Source organism: Coregonus clupeaformis, chromosome 18 (genome assembly GCF_020615455.1).
Source record: "Coregonus clupeaformis isolate EN_2021a chromosome 18, ASM2061545v1, whole genome shotgun sequence".
Lineage (NCBI taxonomy): Eukaryota > Metazoa > Chordata > Actinopteri > Salmoniformes > Salmonidae > Coregonus > Coregonus clupeaformis.
Window position 1 is genome coordinate 52,487,137 of NC_059209.1, and position 26,574 is coordinate 52,513,710.

Consider the following 26,574-nt stretch of genomic DNA (forward strand, 5'->3'; position numbering starts at 1 on the left):
GTAGGGTAACTTGGGGTAAAATGCCACCCTACCTCAAAATAATGTTGGGGGGAGTGACATATTGTGATGAGACAGATTAAATTCTTTGTTGGGCAAGAGTAGTGTCAACCAGGGAAAGTTTTTTTGGGGGATGCCAGCCATCCGGTGACAAAGTGGTTTCTGTGAGAAGTACAGGCACGGGGTTGTTACCCCAGGTGGCGGGTTTCCCTAACCAGGTAGGCCTATATCATACTCACTGTTTTTTGGGACATAAAATTCATCAATAGGATACTAACTATACTGAATAAAAATATAAAAACGCAACATGTAAAGTGTTGGTCCCATGTTTCATGAGCTGAAATAAAAGATCCCATAAATGTTCCATACACACAAAAAGCTTCTCTCTAAAATTACATCCCTGTTAGTGAGCATTTCTCCTTTGCCAAGATAATCCATCCACCTGACAGGTGTGGCATATCAAGAAGCTGATTAAACAGCATGATCATTACACAGGTGCACCTTATACATTATCTTTGTGCTAGCTAGCCAACGTTTAATTATTGCTGCGTTATGAAAGGAACTAGACACGGACACGAATTATCTGTTTAGCGTGTTAACACACTATTGGTAGTTTGTTGTAACCAAGTATTGGTGCTAAACCGTGTGTTATTGGATGCTAGCATGCTAGTTAGCTATGGCGTCATAGTTAGCTAGCTGAATAAAGTAAGTTGAGTCTATTCCTTGAAACATTGAACCGCTGTAGTTTACAACAATTCTAATTTCTAAAGTGGAAGTTGGGAGAGTTTTATTCGGGTGTTTCAGTGAAACAATTATAGTTTCTGAGGTGGAAGTTGGGAGAGTTATATTTGGGAGTTGTGGTGAGGGAGGCCTCGCTCTCCTTTCCCAGATGTTTAGTTCATTTCATTCCGATCTCCTCTGCATTATTGTAGCCATTTGCTACAGCCTGTCAACTATGCCTCTGCCTATCCCTGTTCTCTCCTCTCCGCACAGGCTACACAAACGCCTCACACCGCGTGGCTGCTGCCTCTCTAACCTGGTGGTCCCTGCACGCATCACACACCTGGAGTTCCAGGTCTCAGGCAGCCTCTGGAACTGCCGTTCTGCTGCCAACAAGGCCGACTTCATCCCAGCCTATGCTACCCTCCAGTCCCTCAACTTCCTGGTGCTGACGGAAACATGGATTACCACTGAAAACACTGCTACTCCTACTGCTCTCTCCTCGTCTGACCATGTGTTCTCGCATACCCCGAGAGCATCTGGTCAGAGGGGTGGTGGCACAGGAATCCTCATCTCTCCCAAGTGGACATTCTCAATTTTTCCCCTAACCCATCTGTCTATCTCCTCATTTGAATTCCATGCTGTCACAGTCACTAGCCCATTTAAGCTTAATATCCTTGTCATCTATCGCCCTCCAGGATCCCTTGGAGAGTTCATCAATGAGCTTGACGCCTTGATAAGTTCCTTTCCTGAGGATGGCTCACCCCTCACAGTTTTGGGGGATTTCAACCTCCCTACGTCTACATTTGACTCATTTCTCTCTGCCTCCTTCTTTCCACTCCTCTCCTCTTTTGACCTCACCCTCTCACCGTCCCCCTACTCACAAGGCAGGCAATACGCTTGACCTCATCTTTACTAGATGCTGCTCTTCTACTAATCTCACTGCAACTCCCCTCCATGTCTCCGACCACTACTTTGTATCCTTTTCTCTCTCGCTCTCCTCCAACACTACTCACTCTGCCCCTACACAGATGGTAATGCGCCGCCGCAACCTTCGCTCTCTCTCTCCCACTACTCTCTCCTCTTCCATCCTATCATCTCTTCCCTCTGCTCAATCCTTCTCCCTCCAATCTCCTGATTCTGCCTCCTCAACCCTCCTCTCCTCCCTTTCTGCATCCTTTGACTCTCTGTGTCCCCTATCCTCCCGGCCGGCTCGGTCCTCCCCTCCAGCTCCGTGGCTTGATGACTCACTGCGAGCTCACAGAACAGAGCTCCGGGCAGCTGAGCGGAAATGGAAGAAAACTAGACTCCCTGCGGACCTGGCATCTTTTCACTCACTCCTCTCTACATTTTCTTCATCTGTTTCTGCTGCTAAGGCCACTTTCTACCACTCTAAATTCCAAGCATCTGCCTCTAACCCTAGGAAGCTCTTTGCCACATTCTCCTCCCTGCCTCTAACCCTTGGCAAGATGGAGCTGCTCTTCCTCCCGGGGAAGGACTGCCCGTTCCATGATCTCGCCATCACGGTTGACAACTCCGTTGTGTCCTCCTCCCAGAGTGCGAAGAGCCTTGGCGTGACCCTGGACAACACCCTGTCGTTCTCCGCTAACATCAAGGCGGTGACCCGATCCTGCAGGTTCATGCTCTACAACATTCGGAGAGTACGACCCTGCCTTACACAGGAAGCGGCACAGGTCCTAATCCAGGCACTTGTCATCTCCCGTCTGGATTACTGCAACTCGATGTTGGCTGGGCTCCCTGCCTGTGCCATTAAACCCCTACAACTCATCCAGAATGCCGCAGCCCGTCTGGTGTTCAACCTTCCCAAGTTCTCTCACGTCACCCCGCTCCTCCGCACACTCCACTGGCTTCTAGTTGAAGCTCGCATCTGTTACAAGTCCATGGTGCTTGCCTATGGAGCTGTGAGGGGAACGGCACCTCCGTACCTTCAGGCTCTGATCAGTCCCTACACCCAAACGAGGGCATTGCGTTCATCCACCTCTGGCCTGCTGGCTCCCCTTCCTTTGCGGAAGCATAGTTCCCGCTCAGCCCAGTCAAAACTGTTCGCTGCTCTGGCACCCCAATGGTGGAACAAGCTCCCTCACGACGCCAGGATAGCGGAGTCACTCACCACCTTCCGGAGACATTTGAAACCCCACCTCTTTAAGGAATACCTGGGATAGGATAAAGTAATCCTTCTACGCCCCCCCTAAAAAAAAATAATAATTGTAAAGTGGTTATCCCACTGGCTATAGGGTGAATGCACCAATTTGTAAGTCGCTCTGGATAAGAGCGTCTGCTAAATGACGTAAATGTAAATGTTATCCTGGGGACAATAAAAAGGCCACAGCAATGAATGTCCACCAGAGCTGTTGCCATAGAATTGGAATGTTCATTTCTCTACCAACGTTGTTTTAGAGAATTTGGCAGTACGTCCAACCGGCCTCACAACCACAGACCACATGTAACCACGCCAGCCCAGGACCTCCACATCCAGCTTCTTCATCTGCGGGATCGTCTGAGACCAGCCCCCCCCCCGGACCGCTGATGAAACTGTGGGTTTGCACAACTGAAGAATTTCTGCACAATCTATCAGAAACCGTCTCAGGGAAGCTCATCTGTGTGCTCGTCGTCCTCACCAGGGTCTTAACCTGACTGCAGTTCGGCGTCGTAACTGACTTTAGTGGGCAAATGCTCACCTTCGATGGCCACTGGCACGCTGGAGAAGTGTGATCTTCACGGATTAATCCTGGTTTCAACTGTACCGGGCAGATGGCAGACAGCATGTATGGCGTTGTGTGGGCGAGCGGTTTGCTGATGTCAATGTTTTGAACAGAGTGCCCCATGGTGGCGGTGGGGTTATGGTATGGGCACGCATAAGCTTTGGACAACAAGCACAATTGCATTTTATTGATGGCAATTTGAATGCACAGAGATACCGTGACGAGATCCTGAGGCCCATTGTCCTGCCAGCCATCCGCCGCCATCACCTCATGTATTTGATACATGTATTTGATACATCAGAAAAGCAGAACTTAATATTTGGTACAGAAACCTTTGTTTGCAATTACAGAGATCATACGTTTCCTGTAGGTCTTGACCAGGTTTGCACACACTGCAGCAGGGATTTTGGCCCACTCCTCCATACAGACCTTCTCCAGATCCTTCAGGTTTCGGGGCTGTCGCTGGGCAATACGGACTTTCAGCTCCCTCCAAAGATTTTCTATTGGGTTCAGGTCTGGAGACTGGCTAGGCCACTCCAGGACCTTGAGATGCTTCTACGGAGCCACTCCTTAGTTGCCCTGGCTGTGTGTTTCGGGTCGTTGTCATGCTGGAAGACCGAGCCACGACCCATCTTCAATGCTCTTACTGAGGGAAGGAGGTTGTTGGCCAAGATCTCGCGATACATGGCCCCATCCATCCTCCCCTCAATACGGTGCAGTCGTCCTGTCCCCTTTGCAGAAAAGCATCCCCAAAGAATTATGTTTCCACCTCCATGCTTCACGGTTGGGATGGTGTTCTTGGGGTTGTACTCATCCTTCTTCTTCCTCCAAACACGGCGAGTGGAGTTTAGACCAAAAAGCTATATTTTTGTCTCATCAGACCACATGACCTTCTCCCATTCCTCCACTGGATCATCCAGATGGTCATTAGCAAACTTCAGACGGGCCTGGACATGCGCTGGCTTGAGCAGGGGGACCTTGCGTGTGCTGCAGGATTTTAATCCATGATGGCGTAGTGTGTTACTAATGGTTTTCTTTGAGACTGTGGTCCCAGCTCTCTTCAGGTCATTGACCAGGTCCTGCCGTGTAGTTCTGGGCTGATCCCTCACCTTCCTCATGATCATTGATGCCCCACGAGGTGAGATCTTGCATGGAGCCCCAGACCGAGGGTGATTGACCGTCATCTTGAACTACTTCCATTTTCTAATAATTGCGCAAACAGTTGTTGCCTTCTCACCAAGCTGCTTGCCTATTGTCCTGTAGCCCATCCCAGCCTTGTGCAGGTCTACAATTTTATCCCTGATGTCCTTACACAGCTCTCTGGTCTTGGCCATTGTGGAGAGGTTGGAGTCTGTTTGAGTGTGTGGACAGGTGTCTTTTATACAGGTAACGAGTTCAAACAGGTGCAGTTAATACAGGTAATGAGTGGAGAACAGGAGGGCTTCTTAAACAAAAACTAACGGTCTGTGAGAGCCGGAATTCTTACTGGTTGGTAGGTGATCAAATACTTATGTCATGCAATAAAATGCAAATTAATTACTTAAAAATCATACAATGTGATTTTCTGGATTTTTGTTTTAGATTCAGTCTCTCACAGTTGAAGTGTACCTATGATAAAAATGACAGACCTCTACATGCTTTGTAAGTAGGAAAACCTGCAAAATCGGCAGTGTATCAAATACTTGTTCTCCCCACTGTATATGTTATAAAAGACACCTGTCCACAGAAGCAATCAATCAATCAGATTCCAAACTCTCCACCATGACCAAGACCAAAGAGCTCTCCAAGGATGTCAGGGACAAGATTGTAGACCTACACAAGGCTGGAATGGGCTACAAGACCATCGCCAAGCAGCTTGGTGAGAAGGTGACAACAGTTGGTGCGATTATTCGCAAATGGAAGAAACACAAAATAACTGTCAATCTCCCTCGGCCTGGGGCTCCATGCAAGATCTCACCTCGTGGAGTTGCAATGATCATGAGAACGGTGAGGAATCAGCCCAGAACTACACGGGAGGATCTTGTCAATGTTCTCAAGGCAGCTGGGACCATAGTCACCAAGAAAACAATTGGTAATACACTACGCCGGGAAGGACTGAAATCCTGCAGCGCCCGCAAGGTCCCCCTGCTCAAGAGAGCACATATACAGGCCCGTCTGAAGTTTGCCAATGAACATCTGAATGATTCAGAGGAGAACTGGGTGAAAGTGTTGTGGTCAGATGAGACCAAAATCGAGCTCTTTGGCATCAACTCAACTCGCCGTGTTTGGAGGAGGAGGAATGCTGCCTATGACCCCAAGAACACCATCCCCACCGTCAAACATGGAGGTGGAAACATTATGCTTTGGGGGTGTTTTTCTGCCAAGGGGACAGGACAACTTCACCGCATCAAAGGGACGATGGACGGGGCCATGTACCGTCAAATCTTGGGTGAGAACCTCCTTCCCTCAGCCAGGGCATTGAAAATGGGTCATGGATGGGTATTCCAGCATGACAATGACCCAAAACACACAGCCAAGGCAACAAAGGAGTGGCTCAAGAAGAAGCACATTAAGGTCCTGGAGTGGCCTAGCCAGTCTCCAGACCTTAATCCCATAAAAAATATGTGGAGGGAGCAGAAGGTTCGAGTTACCAAACGTCAGCCTCGAAACCTTAATGACTTAGAGAAGATCTGCAAAGAGGAGTGGGACAAAATCCCTCCTGAGATGTGTGCAAACCTGGTGGCCAACTACAAGAAACGTCTGACCTCTGTGATTGTCAACAAGGGTTTTGCCACCAAGTACTAAGTCATGTTTTTCCAGAGGTGTCAAATACTTATTTCCCTCATTAAAATGCAAATCAATTGATAACATTTTTGACATGCGTTTTTCTGGATTTTTTTGTTGTTATTCTGTCTCTCACTGTTCAAATAAACCTACCATTAAAAGTATAGACTGATCATGTCTTTGTCAGTGGGCAAACGTACAAAATCAGCAGGGGATCAAATACTTTTTTCCCTCACTGTATATGCATGGCCCACTATGTTAAAATAATTTAACTCATTTCTGGAGGTGGAAATTATATTTTAGATGGTGCCAGCATAATCATTCATTTTGGAGTAGAGTATCCTTTTGAAAAGTCACTAGAACTAAGCTTCTCAGTCCTTCACCACCACCCTCCTCCGCCACCTTTCCCCGCCACTGCTACACATTTTTCCAGAGGAAACACTGTACAGGAGTGTACTATACATACCCCAGACCTGCTGCTGGTCTTTAACTTGGACTTCTTTGGTCTCACAGCCTCCATCTCTGGTCTGGTTCTGTCATATCCTTCACACCTCACACCACATTCACCCACAGGCTTCTAGAGGGAGAAAACAGTGGGTCTGTTTTATGGGAGAACAATAGAGCTCAGTCAGCTCTGGGACATTATTTGTTTCTAATCTCACATTAGGGTCAATCCACCTAAAAAAAGCACAAGAAATAAGATTTCGACACCCACCATCTCAGATTGTTCTGAAATCGTTTCTGTAGTTAGTAACAGATACGATTAGCATTCCTGAAATATTATTTTGTTGAAATATAATTTGATCTCTGAGATCTACTGAAAGCATAAGCAACAACTAGCTAGCACTGCAGTGCATGAAATGTGGTGAGTAGTTGACTCAAAAGAGAGAGAAAGACAATAGTTGAACAGTTTTGAACAAATTAATTTATTCCAAAATAAAGGAGAAGCAAGATAGTTTTTTTTCTCTTAACTTTCAGTTTCACTTACTTAGCTGGCAAATGCAGCTAGCTAGTTTAGCCCACCCAAACACGCTGCTCAAACAGATGGATGCTATGTTAGCTAGCTGGCTATGACTATCCAACACAGCACTGGAATTCTTCCAAATCAAGGAAAGCGTTTGTTTTTACAAATTTTTTGCCACAGTGGCCCGCCGGTGTACAGTGCATTCGGAAAGTATTCAGACCTCTTGACTTTTCCCCTCAATCTACACACAATACCCCATAATGACAAAGCAAAAACAGGTTTTTAGAAATTGTTGTAAATGTATTAAAAGTAAAAAAAAACAGAAGTATCACATTTACATAAGTATTTAGACCCTTTTCCTCAGTACTTTGTTGAAGCACCTTTGGCAGCGATTACAGCCTCAAGTCTCCTTGGGTATGACGCTACAAGCTTGGCACACCTGTTTTTGGGGAGTTTCTCCCATTCCTCTATGCAGATCCTTTCAAGCTCTGTCAGGTTGGATGGGGAGCATTGCTGCATAGCTATTTTCAGGTCTCTCCAGAGAGGTTAGATCGGGTTCAAGTCCGGGCTCTGGCTGGGCCACTCAAGGACATTCAGAGACTTGTCCCTAAGCCACTCCTGCGTTGTCTTGGCTGTGTGCTTAGGGTCGTTGTCCTGTTGGAAGGTGAACCTTTGTCCCAGCCTGAGGTCCTGAGCGCTCTGGAGCATGTTTTCATCACATATCTCGCTGTACTTTGCCTTGATCTTGACTAGGCTCCCAGTCCCTGCAGCTGAAAAACATCCCCACAGCATGTTGATGCCACCACCATGCTTCACTGTAGGGATGGTGCCAGGTTTCTCCAGACGTGACGCTTGGCATTCAGGCCAAAGAGTTCAATCTTGGTTTCATCAGACCAGAGAATCTTGTTTCTCATGGTCTGAGAGTCCTTTAGGTGCCTTTTGGCAAACTCCAAGCGGGCTGTCATGTGCCTTTTACTGAGGAGTGGCTTCCATCTGGCCACTCTACCATAAAGGCCTGATTGGTGGAGTGCTGCAGAGATGGTTGTCCTTCTGGAAGGTTCTCCCATCTACAGAGGAACTCTAGACCTCTGTCAGAGTGACCATTGGGTTCTTGGTCACCTCCCTGACCAAGGCCCTTCTCCCTCGATTGCTCAGTTTGCTGGGCGGCCAGCTCTTGGTGATTCCAAACTTCTTCCATTTAAGAATTATGGAAGCCACTGTGTTCTTGGGGACCTTCAATGCTGCAGAAATGTTTTGGTACCCTTCCCCAGATCTGTGCCTAGACACAATCCTCTCTCGGAGCTCTACGGACAATTCCTTCGAACTCATGGCTTGGTTTTTGCTCTGACGTGCACTGTCAACTGTGGGACCCTATATAGACAGGTGTGTGCCTTTCCAAATCATGTCCAATCAATTTAATTGTGAAGTATTACCGTTTTATTTTTAATAAATGTGCTAAAATTTCTAAAAACCTGTTTTCACTTTGGCATTATGCTGTATTGTGTGTAGATTGCTGAGAATTATTAATTTAAAAAACAATGTAAGAATAAGGCTGTAACGTAACAATGTGGAAAAAGTCAATACTTTCCGAAGGCACTGTAAGTGCTAAACTGCTAACAGACTATACACTGTAACATTACTGCATGATTGTTGTGAGTTTACTAACACGTTAGTTCTATTAGCTATGTTGACTATGACATTACTTTAGCTAATATGGTGACAACGATGTAGGCTGTATGTAGCGGTTATGATATGGTTTGTAAAGTTTTTTTTGCCTGGTCACATACAGCTGATGAGTCCACAAGCGAAGGGAAAAGGTGAGAGGAGGAGAGCGCATAGATGCGAGAAGGAATACAATGTGGCTGCTATGAAAGTGAACTGTGTTTACACGTGATCAGGGGTGTATTCTTTCCGCCAATTCTGTTGAAAAATGTTTCTTAAACGGAACAAAACGGGGATAATCATACCTGAATTTGTCCAATAGAAACACTTGTTTGCAACTGTTGGACTAATGATTACACCCTAGATCAGCTAGATGCAGGCAAGAGTGTGCAAGGCAGTATTGAATGTGTCACTTTCTATCCATGTGTCAGTCTTTTCGCCTCAAATTTCTCTCGACCTGTGTGCACCTACGTTGTAAACCTTCATTCATAGGCTAGGTTGTAGCAACCTCATGATGGGTATAGGGGAAATTGTAGTAGCCTAAACCTATCGCTGTTACATTGAACTGGGTGAATGGAATATGAATGACAGTCATCCAATATTCTTTATAGAAATAAGGCCATGCTCCTGAAAACAAAAATCTTAAAACGACCGCCACTGCATTTAGCTTATTAAACACAAAAACTATGTTTCAAGTGAAAATAAGGCAGGTCTGATGCTGAAAAAGAAAGGAAATCTTTCCTAACTTACCCATATTTTATGTTAGTTTTGCAACAACAAAAAAGTAGTGTAGTTCCAGTAGCTAGGTACACCACTACATGGCAAAACAGTTAACTTTGAAAATACTACCAAGATTTTAATTTAGTTCAACTACCACCAAGCTACAGAAAAATTTAATTTAAAAAAGTTTAACTACATGTAGTTCACTACTCCCCATCACCGCTCATTAGCCAACAACACCACTTACTTACTCACATGAATACTGATAAACAAGTAGCTATGTGTGTTATCTTTACATTAAGGCTGTGCCGTGCTTGTGATCAAATAGGCGTTGTTTCATACCAGTCTTGAGCTATAGGGTAAGGGTTAGCCTAGCTTTGGGACACAACATCGGGAGTCTGTGCATTGGTTCCCAATGTTGTGTCCCAAAGCTAGGGTTAGCCCCAGTGGTGTAAAGTAACAAAGTAAAAATACTTTGAAGTACTACTTAAGTAGTTTTTTTTTAGTATATGTAGTTAACTTTTTATATTTTTGACAACTTTTACTTCACTACATTCCTAAAGAAAATATGTACTTTTTACTCCCATACATTTTTCCCTGACATCCAAAAGTATTGGTTACATTTTTTTTTTTAGTTAGCTAGTGTCGGGGGAAAAAACATATCCTCTCCTTTCCTCTCACATCACTAGCAAAGCAATGGCTAGTAGAGGGGGTGTATATCACAGTCGTCTGTCATCATGGCTAGCACAGTGTACCCCAGTTTACCTGTCACTTGATTCTAAATATAAACCGGGTGGTTCAAGCCCTGAATGCTGATTTGCTGAAAGCCATATATCAGCCCATACCACGGGTATGACAAAATAAATATTTGTACTGTTCTAATTACGTTGGTATCCAGTTTATAATAGCAATAAGGCGCCTCGGAGGTTTGTGGTATATGGCCAATATACCACGGCTAAGGCTAAGGTGCTGTATCCAGCCAGGTACTCCGCGTTGCGTCATGCGAAAGATGAACAGCCATTATCTGTGGTACATTGGCCATATACCACACACCCTCGGGCCTTATTGCTTAAATAAGCTCTGCCATCTAGCTAACTACGCTATCTTAAACAACTTGTCACTTACGTTACGTTAGCTAGCTGTGTCGAGGAGTGAGCAAACAACAACAAGGACCGAGCTACCTACTAACACTACAGTACCAGTCTTTTTGGTGTAGCTAGCTATAATGATCAGCTGTAAACTGCAAATAGGATAACCCCCTTGAAAATGTTTGACAATTTTACTTACCTTTGTAAAACAACATTTGATCAACGCCAGCGACGTGACATTAGGCAACACACATCAGACTGCAGCCCTAGCTGTCATTTGTTTTGTTCTAGGAAGGAACCGTTATCGCAATAATATTTGGTCACATGACTCCACCTTCTACGGAACGCAAAAAGGGCCTAAATTCATGTTACCGAATCGTTTTGTGTCGTAAACATATTCTGATTTATAGTTAAAACCACTGAAATATGGAGTTTGTCTAACAGCATTTGTCCCAGTCAGAAACTCCATGCTCCTTCAGATGGTCCAAGTCTATGGGGTAGGTCTAATAGGCATTCAGTAATCTTGAGTTTGAGTTCAAGCACACAAATTATATAGCAGACAGTAAAAGCGAAACGACGCCGGATTCAAAACTTAGAATTTTTCTACTTAAATTATTATATAAAATTCTTGCTACCGATATAATGTTATTTATATGGGGGATGCAATATTCCCAGCTCTGCAGATTTTGCTGCGGAAGAGACAGAATCATTAGATCATTTGTTTTGGTACTGTCCATTTGTAGCTTGTTTTTGGACACAGGTCCAGGAATGGCTAAAGGATTGCAATATTTACCTGGAACTAACCCTGCAGATAGCACTACAGGGTGATCTGAAAAGTCATAGTCAATCGATCAATAATATAATAATACTTTTAGCAAAAATGTTTATTTTCAATTTACAATCTGTAGAAACAATGAGAATAGAAGGGTTCAGAACTTTTGTAAAACATCACAGTACAGTTGAAAAATATATGGCAAATAGATATCCAATATGGATGGTGTTAAGAGATAGATGGGTGGTGTTGAATGGAGTTGAAGGATGGGACTAATAACAACTAACAACAACTAATAACAACAAGATAACTCATGTAAAGCATACTGTGTCCATAATAAGTATATAGGTTATAGATTGAGAGCTTTTGTGAAAGAGCACAGTTAGAAAGATATGGCATATAGAAGCAAACCGGATGGACATCATGAAAATGATCGGAGAGGTTGAGGGTAGAGGAAGTTCATGAGTAAAAACAAACAAAATAGAATTATTGTAAAATTGACTGTGTCCATAAAATTTATATAGTATATATAAGCTGGAAGTAGAGGCCTAAGCATTGTTGTTCACTAGCTTACTCCAATTAGAGAAGGGGTGGTGGGGTTGGAAAGTAATAAAGGGAAATACATTTTTAAAAAGGATATGTGTATATATATGTATGTATATGTATTTATATATGTGTATGTAAAATCACTGATGTCAGCTCATTCACAAGGCAACCTGATGTGTCTTGAATTTGACAGCAGCAATAAAGTAAACAGTTCTCTGTGTGTAATGTTGAAGGCAGCCTGGCAGGGTCTCTGGTGACCTTTGACCTAGTCACCTGCTCAGTCCCTCTCATGATGAAGCTCCTCTGGTCTCTGTGGATCATCTGATTCAACCCACAGGTTTTCTGGTTGAATTAATCTCTCTACCACCAGGGACAACATTCACTTTTTATGTAAAAAGGCTTTGCTGGGTGGTTCAGATAGCTAGTGTGTAGTATGTATGGTGGTTCAGGGTTTCATGTGTGGATCAGGTGCTGTGTCTGGATGGTTAATGGTTCATAGTTTATGTGTGGTTCAGGTAGTTCATGTAGTTTGTGTGTGTGCGTGCGACTCATTGGTGGTGTATGTGTGGTTCAAGCTGATTCTTGTGAATCTGTGTGTGGTCCGTGTGTATCTGTGTGTGGTTGATGTGTGAATGCGTGACTCAGTGCCAGGCTAAGGATCTCCGTTTTTTCCTTGTAGAAGCGGAGTTCATTTCCATGACGCCTAGCCACGTCCAGTTCACTCTGTGCTGCTTGTAGCTCTGCCCTCAACTGCCTTGGAGTCTGCCGCTCCTGGCCCAGCCAATCCAGAGCCATGCTGCTGCGCATGCTGGCGTCCAGCCCTCGCTGAGAGTAATAACCAATCACACTCTGTGGGGGCAAATAGTAACAACCAATCAATCGCCCCTGCTCTATAGATTTTTTTTTGTCATTTAGCAGACGCTCTTATCCAGAGCGAATTACAGTTAGTGAGTGCATACATTATTTTATTTTTTATTTTTTTATACTGGTCCCCCGTGGGAATCGAACCCACAACCCTGGCGTTGCAAGCGCCATGCTCTACCAACTGAGCTACACGGGGCCCAGTTAACTTATACACTGAGTATACAAAACAAACAGGGTATGGTAATAGGTGCCAGGCGCACCGGTTTGTGTCAAGAGCTGGAACACTGCTGGGTTTTTCATGCTCAACAGTTTCCTGTGTGTATCAAGAATGGTACATCCAGCCAACTTGACACAACTGTGGGAAGCATTGGAGTCAACATGGGCCAGCATCCCTGTGGAATGCGTTTGACAACTTGTAGAGTCCATGGCCCGATGAATTGAGACTTTTCTGAGGGCAAAGGGGGGGGGGGATTAACTCAATATAAGGAAGGTTTGTTCTTAATGTTTGGTATACTCAGTGTATAATTGAATATCCAGGTGAGGGGCTTGCCTGGCGGGAACACTGTCTCTTCCTTAGAATCTTCAACGTCCCGTTCCAGTGTAACAACTGAAACACGGTCATCACCTCCTAGAGAGAGAGAGAGAGAGCGACAGAGAGAGAGAGAGAGAGAGAGAGAGAGAGAGAGAGAGAGAGAGAGAGAGAGAGAGAGAGAGAGAGAGAGAGAGAGAGAGAGAGAGAGAGAGAGAGAGAGAGAGAGAGAGAGAGAGAGAGAGAGAGAGAGGGAGAGAGAGAGAGAGAGAGAGAGAGGTAAATATGGGAGAGAGGTAAATATGGGAGCAAGACCTGAACAATAACAGAACGGCGTGAAAGTTGACAAGTATGAATTGTGTAATTACGCAGGACAGGGATGATAGATGATCAGAATTTTTTTCTAATCCTTAATCAAACTGTGTGTGATTAGTTTGAAAAGTTACGTTAAACCTTTATGTTCCAAGCCTGTCTGCTGAAGCTGTGATTGAGAGCATTCTGTCTGGCTGGATGGCTGGATGGCTGCCATGTATCCATAGACGGTGTTATAAATGATAAGGGTAATTATCAGAAACAGATGGAACTAGTGCGATGAAACTTTGCTTTGAACAGGTGGTGGAGGTCAAAGAATAGGTTCAGCAAAAAGTAAAAAAATACTAGGTATGAGATAATGTTTGCAGTGCAAGATTGAAATAATAATTAGACCAGCAAGGATATATTATAACATAACTAGCCTATAACATATTCCTATGATAATCCTGTCCTTACCTGGAACTCCAGCATGGTTCTGCCTGTGTATGACTGGAGCAGGAGACAATAGGTTCCTATACTGGTGCTAGGATCACAGGCATCCTCCACAGAGAACTGGACGCAACATACAGTAACACAGTCAGTCAATACAAGAGAGCTTTTCATTATCAATAACTCAGGATATATTCTATCGTATCGATGCTGCCATGATAATGCTTAGTCGTCGTGAGTCAGTCCTGTGCTAGAGTCAGTCCTGTGCTAGAGTTAGTCTTGTACTAGAGTCAGTCCTATGCTAGAGTCAGTCCTGTGCTAGAGTCAGTCCTGTGCTAGAGTTAGTCATGTGCTAGAGTTAGTCTTGTGCTAAAGCCAGTCCTGTGCTAGAGTCAGTCCTGTGCTAGAGTTAGTCCTGTGCTAGTCAGTCTTGTGCTAGAGTCAGTCTTGTGCTAGAGTTAGTCTTGTGCTAGAGTCAGTCTTGTGCTAGAGTTAGTCCTGTGCTAGAGTCAGTCTTGTGCTAGAGTCAGTCTTGCGCTAGAGTTAGTCCTGTACTAGAGTTAGTCCTGTGCTAGAGTTAGTCTTGTGCTTGAGTCAGTCCTGTGCTAGAGTTAGTCCTGTGCTAGAGTCAGTCATGTGCTAAAGTCAGTCCTGTGCTAGAGTCAGTCCTGTGCTAGAGTTAGTCTTGTGCTAGAGTTAGTATTGTGCTAGAGTCAGTCCTGTGCTAGAGTCAGTCCTATGCTAGAGTCAGTCCTGTGCTAGAGTTAGTCTTGTGCTAGACTCACAGTGCTGGCTGAGGCAGCCTCCTGCAGGCTGTGTGTGATGAACTGAGGAGTGATTCGTCTAGACGGCAGCTCGTTCACTAGAGAGTTTATCAGAGCGACACGCGCCGCATCCCTACGAGCCTTCGCCTGGCTCTCACACTCCTACAGAGAAACAGAAAGAGGTGAGAGGTTGGGAGAGAGAGGAAGTGGAGAGAAAAGAGAGAGACATAAGTCCCTCTGTGTAAATTATATTTGCAGCTGATCACTGTTTGCATGAATATGATCAGACTGGAAAAGAAATGAAGGCGATCTAGGAAATGGCTCCGCTTTGGTTCGTTTCATGAGTTTCTTCAACATGTTTATGATAGTTTATAAGAGCAAATCATGGGATTAGCAATCAAATGTGGAATCAGATTCTGACATCAGAGGCAGATCTGAACCAATCAGAGAGCCTCCGGGAGGCTGCGTGAGCCACAATGAGCCCTTTGAAAAGCATAATGGGATTCCAGCTGAATAAAGTAATCAAAGCAGGCGGAGAGGCTGTGTGTGTGTGTGTATGTGTGTGTCTGTGCTTCGCAGGGTCTGACGGGTATAGATGAAGGACCTCTCTTTAGGGCTGTGCAGGAATGAGGCCCTCCGCACCCCATTCAGACCCACAGCAGGGCTCATTTAAACGGACGTCAGTGTGCTGCTCACAGTGTATCTTCCTACACTGACCCCGTCCCCATACCGAGCTCGAAGTGTCGAACCATTGATTCTCTGCACACAGACACACGTGACCACCCTCCTTGACAATGTACCAACTGTTTGAGCTATTGAAAAATATCTAATTCGATAGCTCCATCGGTGACATTTCAAGCTAGCTGTGGAGTGAGTTTACGATACCTTCTGAACTCTGTTACTCCTAACCTTTCTAAACTCGCTACACAGCGAGCTACCCCGGCCATTGAGCTGAGCCCAACTGCTGATCCGGGTCACCGCAGTGTGCTGCTCACAGTATATATTCCTCCACTGTGCCGTAATCTTACGGTACGTTCTTAACTCCGTTACATGAGCAGCACTCCTGTGTTTTCTCACTCACACTAATGACAGGGCACCGTTAAAGCAGTTCAGTGGTGGTCTTTGGCTGTGCTATGGAAACACTGTCTCTACTCCATGGTGGGCTCCTGTCATTGGGCTAATGAGAAGAACCACCTGGCCCCCAACTCTTACCCCCACCTCTCGTCTACCGCCAACCCCAACCCTAACCCCAAACTTATCCAACCACTCCTACCCCTGCCCAAACCCTAACCCCTACCACCCCCTACCACCAACCCTACCCCCTCACCCCTACCCCTACCCCCAACAACCCTAGCTTTCCACCACAGTGGAACTAGATAATGTTAGATGAGTAGTAATGGTTGAGGTGGGTTAGGTAGCTGTGGTCATGATGGTTATTATGGCAGTTACCATATAGTTTCCAAAGCAGCTTCCTCCAGGCAGAGTGACGTAGCAGATGTAAGGGGGTCCTGGGGAGGGGGCCGACTCATACAGCAACAAGCCCTCTGATTGGCTGACAGAGCCCTTCACCGAGTCCTCTGATTGGCTGACAGAGCCCTTCAACGAGTCCTCTGATTGGGTGTCGGAGCCCTTCACCTGTTTCTGCTCCCAGAAGTGATGCAACATGGCCACAACGTTCACTGAGGACACACACAAACACACACATAACTTTTTGGTGGCATTTGTGCTCATTTTGTATACACTTATGGGTAATGACCATTTAGAGAGTAAGTATGTGGCAATAATCAAAGTCTGCATATAGACCTGATGATTGTCACATCAAAAGAAATCTAAAAGATTCCACAGGGCTTTAGAACAAGCTACCTGTCAGGATGACAGACCATTTCAGAGATGTCCTGTGGCTGTGGTAGAAACACAATGAGGTATGAAGAGATTTAGGTATAAGGAGTCAGTCAGGGATTCAGGCAGTGGTGGAAAAAGTACACAATTGTCATACTTGAGTAAAAGTATAGATACCTTAATAGAAAGTTACTCAAGTAAAAGTGAAAGTCAGCCAGTAAAATACTACTTGAGTAAAAGTCTAAAAGTATTTGGTTTTAAATATAATTTAGTATCAAAAGTAAATGTAATTGAAAAAATATACTTAAGTATAAATACGGCACCATTTTCTTGTTTTTAAAATGTACGGATTGCCAGGGGCACACTTCAACACTCAGACATTATTTACAAAAGATGCATTTGTAAAAAGGATGACCACGTGTTCTCTTGATAAGTGTGTGAATTTAACCATTTTCCTGTCCTGCTATGCATTCAAAATGTAACGAGTACTTTTGTTTGTCAGGGAAAATGTATGGAGTAAAAAGTACAATATTTTCTTTAGGATTGTAGTGGAGTAAAAGTAAAAGTTGTAAAAAATATAAATAGTAAAGTAAAGTACAGATACCTAAAAAAACGACTTAAGTAGTACTTGAAAGTATTTATACCTAAGTACTTTACACCACTGCCAATTGGGGAGAAAAAGGGGTAAAAAGTACTAAAAAAATAATTTTTCAAAGTACATTATTTTCTTTAGGAATGTAGTGAAGTAAAAGTTGTCAAAAATATAAATAGTAAAGTACAGATACCCCAAAAACTACTTAGGTAGTACTTTAAAGTATTTTTACCTAAGTACTTTACACCACTGGGTTCAGGGGATAAGAAGTCAGGGTGATTTAGAGTTTCAATAATGACAGAAATCGAGGGCCCAGAACAATACAATAGGAAGTCAGCTAGACTCAGCATCACAAAGCTACTCTACAGAACCTCTGTCTGACTTAATAAGGGTATGAAGTGGACACTTGGAATGGATTGTAGACCTTTTTCTCTTAATCAATGCAGAGACAGCCCATCCGAACCTTGTTTAACTTCTGATAATATCTACCGTCTGTCTATAGCCATGGCCACACAAGTTATACACCTATTCCTTCACTCTCAATGTGTGTGTGTGTATGTCTCTGTAACTGAACATTCCCAGACTGAGTTTGTTTGAGCTGAATTAGAAACAGGGGGTACCACCCAACCACTCATCTCTAACCCTCCCAACCAAGGCTGCAGAGTGGGCTTCAGGTCATGAAGGGCTAGCCATGCAGCCCGATGAACAAGAACAAGCTTACCTTTGAGTGCAGACATTTTACTAAAATCAAATATGTTTTCATTTAATTGTGCTTGTAGGTCAATACAGTGGAAAATCTCCACTCAACACTGCTTACATCCAATCAAATCAAAAGTATTTGTATCAGAATCAATGTCATGTTCTTTACTGTGTGCATGTATGGCTGAAACAGTAAATAAAGGAACATGACCATTCTATCTCGGTAAACAAGCATCTAATAAATCAGCCTTTTCAACTATGCTTTCCCATACCCACATTATTCCTGTGATAGAAAGCAATTCAATTGAGATTTCCCTGGCCCTATGTCTGTGTGCTTTGAGTGACTATATAAATGCCTGTATTAAACAGCCATATGCAACACCGGAAGCATGATCTGAGTATGGCCATCACACTGACTCAACTGCAGGTGACACTCATCAGTTACATGCTCAAGCCCAGACGTCTGAGAATTATGTGTGTGTGTGTCTGTCTCCATGTGTGTGTCTCTGTGGATGGATAGTTACTCACAGTCCTTGAGGCTGGTACCGTAGTCACTTGGGGACAGAAGGTGTGATATCATGATATCGGATGGAAAATCCCAAATTTGGCTCATCCTTTTCAACCTCAGTCTTCTGGCACACTCAGCCCAGTTCACGCACTGGCTCAAACTCGCTCACACACACTTAGTCCAGCTAAAACACACACTCACACATGCTTAGTCTAGTTCAAAACACGCTCCATGGAGAGATCAGCAAGCAGTGGGAAACTACTCCAAACACAACTCCACTCAAGAATTTTGAAATGAAAGAGGATAAAGAATGCACTTCCCCTTAACACCCCTTTTCTCTCTCCTCCCCCGTCTCTCTCCCTCTCTCGTGTGAAGCCCTTCCCAGGGGTTCTCCTCTGTAGCGCTCCACCTTTGTCACTAGCCCTGCTAATTAGCCCCCCTCACACGCACACGCTGAGGCCTGCTGTTGGTATGCAGCCCCCTGCCCCGCCCCCCCTCCTCTGCAGCTGCCTAATCCCAGTGGTCAGACAGACAGAGACTATAGGGCTCTATAGGGAGTCACTGTATAGCCCCTCTCTACTTCTCACAGCCACACATGGTCTAGGTCACACCCTGAACGTACCAGGGCCGTTGGCAGCAGGGATCCTAATGGACAGAACAGTCCCACATCTCTGACTGGGTCTCTCTGTCGATGAAATGTGCTCTGGCTTCTTATAGTAAAATGTGCCATTAGACCAACCAATATTAATAACACCCATCCAAATCCCTAACCCTCCAGCCCACAGCCAAATACCAACTAACCCACATCCTCAGAGGAATGGTGTGTAACTGTGTGAGTGGGCAGGCGGGATGGAGCCATGCTGTTGACTGCAGACTCTTGTGCATCCAGGGCCTGAGCTCCATTCAGACTATGTATGAATGGCCATTGTTCAGATTGTTCAGCCACTCCATCAGAGCCTCTTACAGATTAATGAACTCACTATCACAGAGTGGATTCTCAGTCCCCAAGACTTCCATTTTCAGGTTGTGTGTGCATGTGTGTGTACTTGTGTTGCCTGGCCCTGTAGAGCTCATTGGATCTTGAGAGGGTGGATGTACACTACCGTTCAAAAGTTTGGGGTCACTTAGAAATGTCCTTGTTTTCGAAAGAAAAGCAATTTTTTTGTCCATTAAAATAACATCAAATTGATCAGAAATACAGTGTAGACCTTGTTAATGTTGTAAATGGCTATTGTAGCTGGAAACGGCTGATTTTTAATGGAATATCTACATAGGCGTACAGAGGCCCATTATCAGCAACCATCAGTCCTGTGTTCCAATGGCACGTTGTGTTTGCTAATCCAAGTTTATCATTTTAAAAGGATAATTGATCATTAGAAAACCCTTTTGCAATTATATATGTTAGCACAGCTAGAAACTGTTGTGCTGATTAAAGAAGCAATAAAACTGGCTTTCTTGAGACTAGTTGAGTGTCAAGGACATTTCTAAGTGACCCCAAACTTTTGAACGGTAGTGTGTGTCTTCAAGTGTGTAAGTTCTGTTCACATGAGTGTGTGTCTGACCCTACGGTCTATATGGGGTGAATGTGTGTGAATGTCATCCATTGAAAAGCCTGTTTCATTGTCAGAGACCCTGGGACTAGAGGAGAGTTTAGCACAAGTAACCAGCCCCCCTAAAACACACACACAAGACTGCATTCCACAGCCACAGAGAACCGCCAGTGTACAACCAGTGACACACACCATTCTGAAGACTTCTGCAGTGAATGACACAAGTACTCCTTACAAGGTAAAGCACCTTTAGCACATGGAAAAGTACTCTCTATGCAATCCAATACTTTTACTAGCCATTTCTCTGTCTGCAAATCAATATTTGTTTGGAGGATATAAGCAATATGGCCACCCATTCTAAATGCCCGTTCAACAAAACACAGTGAACAACACATTAAGAACACCGGCTCTTTCCATGACACAGACTGACCAGGTGAATCCAGGTGAAAGCTAATATCCCTTATTGATGTCACTTGTTAAATCCACTTCAAATTAGTGTAGATGAAGGGGAGGAGACAGGTTAAAGAAGGATTAACACAAGTAACCAGGATTTTTAAGCTTTGAGACAATTGAGACATGGATTGTGTATGTGTGCCATTCAGAGGATACAGTGGGGAAAAAAAGTATTTAGTCAGCCACCAATTGTGCAAATTCTCCCACTTAAAAAGATGAGAGAGGCCTGTAATTTTCATCATAGGTACACGTCAACTATGACTGACAAAATGAGGAAAAAAAATCCAGAAAATCACATTGTAGGATTTTTAATGAATTTATTTGCAAATTATGGTGGAAAATAAGTATTTGGTCAATAACAAAAGTTTCTCAATACTTTGTTATATACCCTTTGTTGGCAATGACACAGGTCAAACGTTTTCTGTAAGTCTTCACAAGGTTTTCACACACTGTTGCTGGTATTTTGGCCCATTCCTCCATGCAGATCTCCTCTAGAGCAGTGATGTTTTGGGGCTGTCACTGGGCAACACAGACTTTCAACTCCCTCCAAAGATTTTCTATGGGGTTGAGATCTGGAGACTGGCTAGGCCACTCCAGGACCTTGAAATGCTTCTTACGAAGCCACTCCTTCGTTGCCCGGGCGGTGTGTTTGGGATCATTGTCATGCTGAAAGACCCAGCCACGTTTCATCTTCAATGCCCTTGCCCGGATGGAAGGAGGGTTTTCACTCAAAATCTCACAATACATGGCCCCATTCATTCTTTCCTTTAAACGGATCAGTCGTCCTGGTCCCTTTGCAGAAAAACAGCCCCAAAGCATGATGTTTCCACCCCCATGCTTCACAGTAGGTATGGTGTTCTTTGGATGCAACTCAGCATTCTTTGTCCTCCAAACACGACCGAGTTGAGTTTTTACCAAAAAAGTTCTATTTTGGTTTCATCTGACCATATGACATTCTCCCAATCCTCTTCTGGATCATCCAAATGCACTCTAGCAAACTTCAGACGGGCCTGGACATGTACTGGCTTAAGCAGGGGGACATGTCTGGCACTGCAGGATTTGAGTCCCTGGCGGCGTATTGTGTTACTGATGGTAGGCTTTGTTACTTTGGTCCCAGCTCTCTGCAGATCATTCACTAGGTCCCCCGTGTGGTTCTGGGATTTTTGATCACCGTTCTTGTGATCATTTTGATTCCCACGGGGTGAGATCTTGCGTGGAGCCCCAGATCGAGGGAGATTATCAGTGGTCTTGTATGTCTTCCATTTCCTAATAATTGCTCCCACAGTTGATTTCTTCAAACCAAGCTGCTTACCTATTGCAGATTCAGTCTTCCCAGCCTGGTGCAAGACTACAATTTTGTTTCTGGTGTCCTTTGACAGCTCTTTGGTCTTGGCCATAGTGGAGTTTGGAGTGTGACTGTTTGAGGTTGTGGACAGGTGTCTTTTATACTGATAACAAGTTCAAACAGGTGCCATTAATACAGGTAAAGAGTGGAGGACAGAGGAGCCTCTTAAAGAAGAAGTTACAGGTCTGTGAGAGCCAGAAATCTTGCTTGTTTGTAGGTGACCAAATACTTATTTTCCACCATAATTTGCAAATAAATTCATAAAAAATCCTACAATGTGATTTTCTGGATTTTTTTCCCTCAATTTGTCTGTCATAGTTGACGTGTACCTATGATGAATATTACAGGCCTCTCATCTTTTTAAGTGGGAGAACTTGCACAATTGGTGGCTGACTAAATACTTTTTTCCCCCACTGTAAATGGGCAAGACAAAATATTTAAATGCCTTTGAACAGGGTATGGTAGTAGGTACCAGGCACACTGGTTTGAGTGTCAAGAACTGCAGCTCTGCTGGGTTTTTCCACACTCAACAGTTTCCCGTGTGTATCAAGAGTGGTCCACCACCCAAAGGACATCCAGCCAACTTGACAACTATGGGAAGCATTGGAGTCAACATGGGCCAGCATCCCTGTGGAACGCTTTCGACAGCTCGTAGAGGCTGTTCTGACGGCAAAAAGGGGTGCAACTCAATATTAGGAAGGTGTTCCTAATGTTTTGTGCACTCAGCGTATATTGTGATCACACACCTGGACTCATTGTCATAATATTAAAGTTGTCTTTATTGAAAGTATTCACACTGCAGTAGATACAAAGCAGGACAGTTCAACACTGGGGGCTCGTCGCTGGGAGAGAGGCCTTCTTCCAATGTGTCCCTTTCCTCTCCAATGTGGTTCATGTTCTCATCATGTTCTGTTGTCCTTGTGACCAGGTTCTCACACACACACACACTTGACTCACACTCAATCACACACGCACGTCCCTCTCAGCCCCAGAAGCCATCAGTCTCCAGACTAGATTTGATGTTACTCTGATTCTCTCTCCTCTCCGCTGTGACCAGGTTAGATTCTCCCTTCATCAGTCGTCTCCTCTGAGCTGCTTTCTGCTGCTTACTCAGCTGTCTCCTCACCTTCGCACGAACCACCTCCTACAACACAACAATACATACATTAGTGGAGGGATCGCGTGTGAGTGTGTGACCATGTCAGCGTATGCATGTTTAATCATGTAGGAGTGTGTGTGTACTGACCGGTGGTATAGTAGAGCAGCTCCCTACACTGCCGGCGGTAGCCTCACTGTCCGTCCTCCTCCTGCTGTGTTCAACCACATGGAGAAGGCTGTCTGAGTCTCTGTGGAGGAGAGATCATTGGACTTTAACATGATCACCAAGGAAAGGAAACATATGTCAGATGTGACTCGTGGTGGAGAATGACACATTTGAAAGAGACATTGACATACATTAACACTCTACAGGAGATTTAAAGAGGTGGAAATGTGAAGAGGAGAGAGACGTGGGTGTGTGAAGAGATATGGAGTTGTGTGTAGAAGTGTGTGTGATCTGTACCTGAAAGGTTTGAACTCTCTGTTGGAGGAGGAGAGGTCGACCAGCTCAGGACACACATCCTCTTCCTCCTTTTCTCTCGCTTCATGAAGACCACCCATCACAACAGCCTCTGGATCAGTCTCTCTCGGTTCTCCTCCCTCCTCGTCTCCTGTCTCAGTGTGTGTCTCTGTCTGTGTGTCGCTGACTTTGAGCCCCTCCAGTTCCAATATAGCATGCCTATACTCCTCCATGTCCATAGTCTTCTCCATTTCCTCCTCCTCCTCCTCCTCCTCCTCCTCCTCTCCCTCGTCGTCATCCTCTCCATCTGGTCCTTCAGGATCGAGCAGGGCTGCATCTCTCTCAAAGTCTTTGGTGAAGCCGCTGGCTGAGATCTCCACGTCCAGAGAACAGGAACGTCTAGAGGACAAACACAGGGTGAGTCCCATTCACACACTACCTCCCTCCCCTCCACACTGACTACCTCCCTTTATGACAAATGCCCCACTGGTAGAGCTAATAGTAAACATGCTGAATTACCTGATGTCTTTGAAGGTTGGGTACAGCTCACTCTCATAATTGTATCTTTTGGCAAAGAAATCTCGTATACATTTGACATCCCGGTCAAAATACCTGGAGACAAGACAGGAAAGTTTATCTAACTATGTATTTGAGTGTGTCTGGTGTGCTTTTCTACATGTGCAGTGCTCATCAGTCTGTCAGGGTATGAGTGTGTGTGCATGTGACTCACCACTCTGCGTTGAAGTGTGTGGTAGACACCATCTGGGGGAAGTCGATCATGGTCACGTGATCGTGGTCGTCCAGCATCAGGTTAAACTCATTGAAGTCGCCGTGGATCAGGCCATGATTGGCTAGCTTCACTATCAGCTCCATGATATCATTGTACATGGAAGACGGGTCTTCCAGCTCACGCACCTGACAGCTGTCAATCATTCAGACCACAAACAGAACAGCCAATCAGAGGGCTAGAATCACACACGTGAAATGAGAGCGAGAGAGATAGACATAGACAAAGGTGTGTCAAGAGAAAAATGAGGAGGGGAGAAGTAGGTGTGTGAAGAGAAACAGAGAAGGGAGGGGAGAGAGAAAGATGAGCAGAGAAACAAAAAAGAGTGTGTGTTTTACTAACAGTGGGTATCCATTGATGAGCTCCATAACAACAGCGTGTCTGTTATAGTCAATGGGCTTAGGGACAGGAAACCCTCGTTCGTACAGGGCCTGAGAGGAGAGACACAAAGCTGTCATACACACAATGTCAACAGCATAGATATAAAGCAGTTGAATAACAGTATCTATGGTCACCAGGACCTCACAGTACACCCTCACAGTAGGGTTGAGTCTTCTTTTCAGAAGAAGCAAGCCTCTGAACACTGCGTGTCGGTGCCAAGTACCTTCATGTAAGCGTACTCCTTCATGGCCGAGAGGCGTGAGAGGTAGAGCCAGGACATGTTCTTCCTGTGTTTGTGGTAGTCTCTCTTGATCTTCAGGTTCCTGAAGGAGGTCCTCCCCAGCCTGTGGAGCTTCAGAGCGTACTGCTCCCCCTCTGGACTGGCCACGATGTAGATATCTACAGGAGGAACACCACACAATATACAACCACTTACTTCTAGAGAAGACACCCGATTCAACTCAGAGACTCAAATCCAACTACATTACCTTTAAGTGTGAGTTGTGTGTGTGAGCTATGTTACCTGTGTGTGTATGTGTTATAGAGACAGAGTGGATGGTTAGTTCTTACCCGAGTGTGTGTGTGTTTTTGGTCAGTTCTTACCTGACTCTTTCCCAACACCCATCTGGTTCCCGACAGAAAGGAGTATTTCTCTAGAGCAGAACGTCTTCAAAGCAAGGTAGTCATAGCCCCCGTAGTTCAGACGGTAGCCATGTACCACTGGAGACAATACATAGACACACATCAATCACTGCAACAACACACTATTCACGTGGGGCCTGTAGATTCCTCCGTAATGCATATACTGTGGTGACAGAGACTCAGGTTGAGGAATGGAAATGTGTGGCAAACTGATTTCTGGGTGAACTACCCTTCCTGTTTAAACGAAGCATTGTACGTGCTCTTACTCTTAGTACGCTCGTAGGCCACTATTTTGTGCTTGACGAGCTCTCTAAGGATCTTGTTGCAGCCCCCGTGACGCAGGCTGGCGATGGAGGATATGAGGCTGACTGGAACTACCTCATGGTTCTTCATCCCCATCTCAACCTGCAGGGAGCAACAGTCACAGTTACAAACCAATATGATGAACAACACTTTAAGTAACGATTGATGGCCAGAGAGCTGCTTGAGTGGGGCACGGTGTACCATGTACAGTATAACGTTACATTATTACTGTCCCGACGGCTTAATTAAAATATAAAAACGGCAACAGGACATTTACTTACCGCTGTGAGGACACGGAAGTCATCTCTGGACAGATATCTCAAAACTACAACATTTAATTTGCCCATATTACCACTGTAATTGTTTCCAAACCCTTGAATATTGTGTTAATTTGCTGAGATCCTACACATTCTGTTGTAAACGCATGCGCAACCCGGAAGTAAAGGATAGAAGAAGACGTTACGTTCGTCTAATACTTCGACGTCAGGTCCCTCTAGTGTTTTATTTTTATTGTGCGTATATATATATATATTGTACAAAAACAAGGCGGACAGCTTTCAATATAATATATAATTTCCTATTTATATATTGTCATCCATGTTGTTCGAATAAATGCAGTTACTCACCTGCATATAAATTGTGAGAATGTGTTATATTGTTTCTATATCTCAGACAGGACTATCTGTTGGCGCTATAGACATGTCATTCTAGAATAGGTATAAAATCTACTGTCGCCTATGTTCATATATTTTATTTGCTTATCTATTCATTGAATATCTGTAGAACATTGGGCGACACGCACGTTTGCAACACGGTTGTTGTTTGTTGACAGAGTCAACCGTCAGGAGAGACTATAGAGACTGTCAAGAGAGACAAGCTTGCTAGCAACCTTCCCAGGTTGATTTACAATACACTTACCGCCGGTAGTTATAAATGGACCCAATAGTACCCTATGAAGTCAATCAGGCATTCAACAAAGGTAAGAAGCATTAGTAGGCTAAAATAGCTATGTAGCTCTCAATCTCAGTACTGTCAGTATCACACAATTAAACGAAGAATCTCTA

General features: G+C 44.5%; 3 protein-coding genes across 4 annotated transcripts in view; all 3 read right to left on the reverse strand.

Annotated features, from left to right (window-relative positions):
• LOC121573686 (ectopic P granules protein 5 homolog) overlaps positions 1 to 10,939 on the reverse strand; it is a 34,247-nt gene extending 23,308 nt beyond the window's left edge. Inside the window, exons 1-2 of the mRNA XM_041885855.2 lie at positions 10,837 to 10,939; positions 6,670 to 6,780 (exon numbers count right to left, since the gene is read on the reverse strand). Of these exons, the coding sequence (XP_041741789.2) occupies positions 6,670 to 6,723 (54 nt within the window). The 5' untranslated portion in view covers positions 6,724 to 6,780; positions 10,837 to 10,939. The remainder of the gene's footprint in view (positions 1 to 6,669; positions 6,781 to 10,836) is intronic.
• A 1,074-nt stretch (positions 10,940 to 12,013) lies between these two features.
• On the reverse strand, positions 12,014 to 18,890 carry LOC121583679 (protein limb expression 1-like). Of its 2 annotated transcripts, XM_041899791.1 has the most exons (7): positions 18,512 to 18,890; positions 16,429 to 16,532; positions 16,303 to 16,395; positions 14,875 to 15,015; positions 14,117 to 14,212; positions 13,370 to 13,447; positions 12,014 to 12,804 (listed from the first exon to the last, which is right to left on the reverse strand). In XM_041899791.1, the coding sequence occupies exons 1-7, from the start codon at positions 18,594 to 18,596 to the stop codon at positions 12,526 to 12,528; spliced, it is 876 nt and encodes a 291-aa protein (XP_041755725.1). In that variant the 5' UTR covers positions 18,597 to 18,890; the 3' UTR covers positions 12,014 to 12,525. The 2 variants fall into 2 exon arrangements, with proteins under 2 accessions (XP_041755725.1, XP_041755724.1); XM_041899790.1 differs by having other exon boundaries at positions 16,303 to 16,532; positions 18,512 to 18,889.
• A 3,710-nt stretch (positions 18,891 to 22,600) lies between these two features.
• On the reverse strand, positions 22,601 to 25,962 carry riok2 (RIO kinase 2 (yeast)). The gene is made up of 10 exons (XM_041885843.1): positions 25,792 to 25,962; positions 25,474 to 25,612; positions 25,169 to 25,285; positions 24,789 to 24,964; positions 24,527 to 24,615; positions 24,128 to 24,319; positions 23,917 to 24,009; positions 23,401 to 23,796; positions 23,086 to 23,185; positions 22,601 to 22,983 (listed from the first exon to the last, which is right to left on the reverse strand). The coding sequence occupies exons 1-10, from the start codon at positions 25,855 to 25,857 to the stop codon at positions 22,822 to 22,824; spliced, it is 1,530 nt and encodes a 509-aa protein (XP_041741777.1). The 5' UTR covers positions 25,858 to 25,962; the 3' UTR covers positions 22,601 to 22,821.
• Between the last annotated feature and the right edge of the window lie 612 nt (positions 25,963 to 26,574).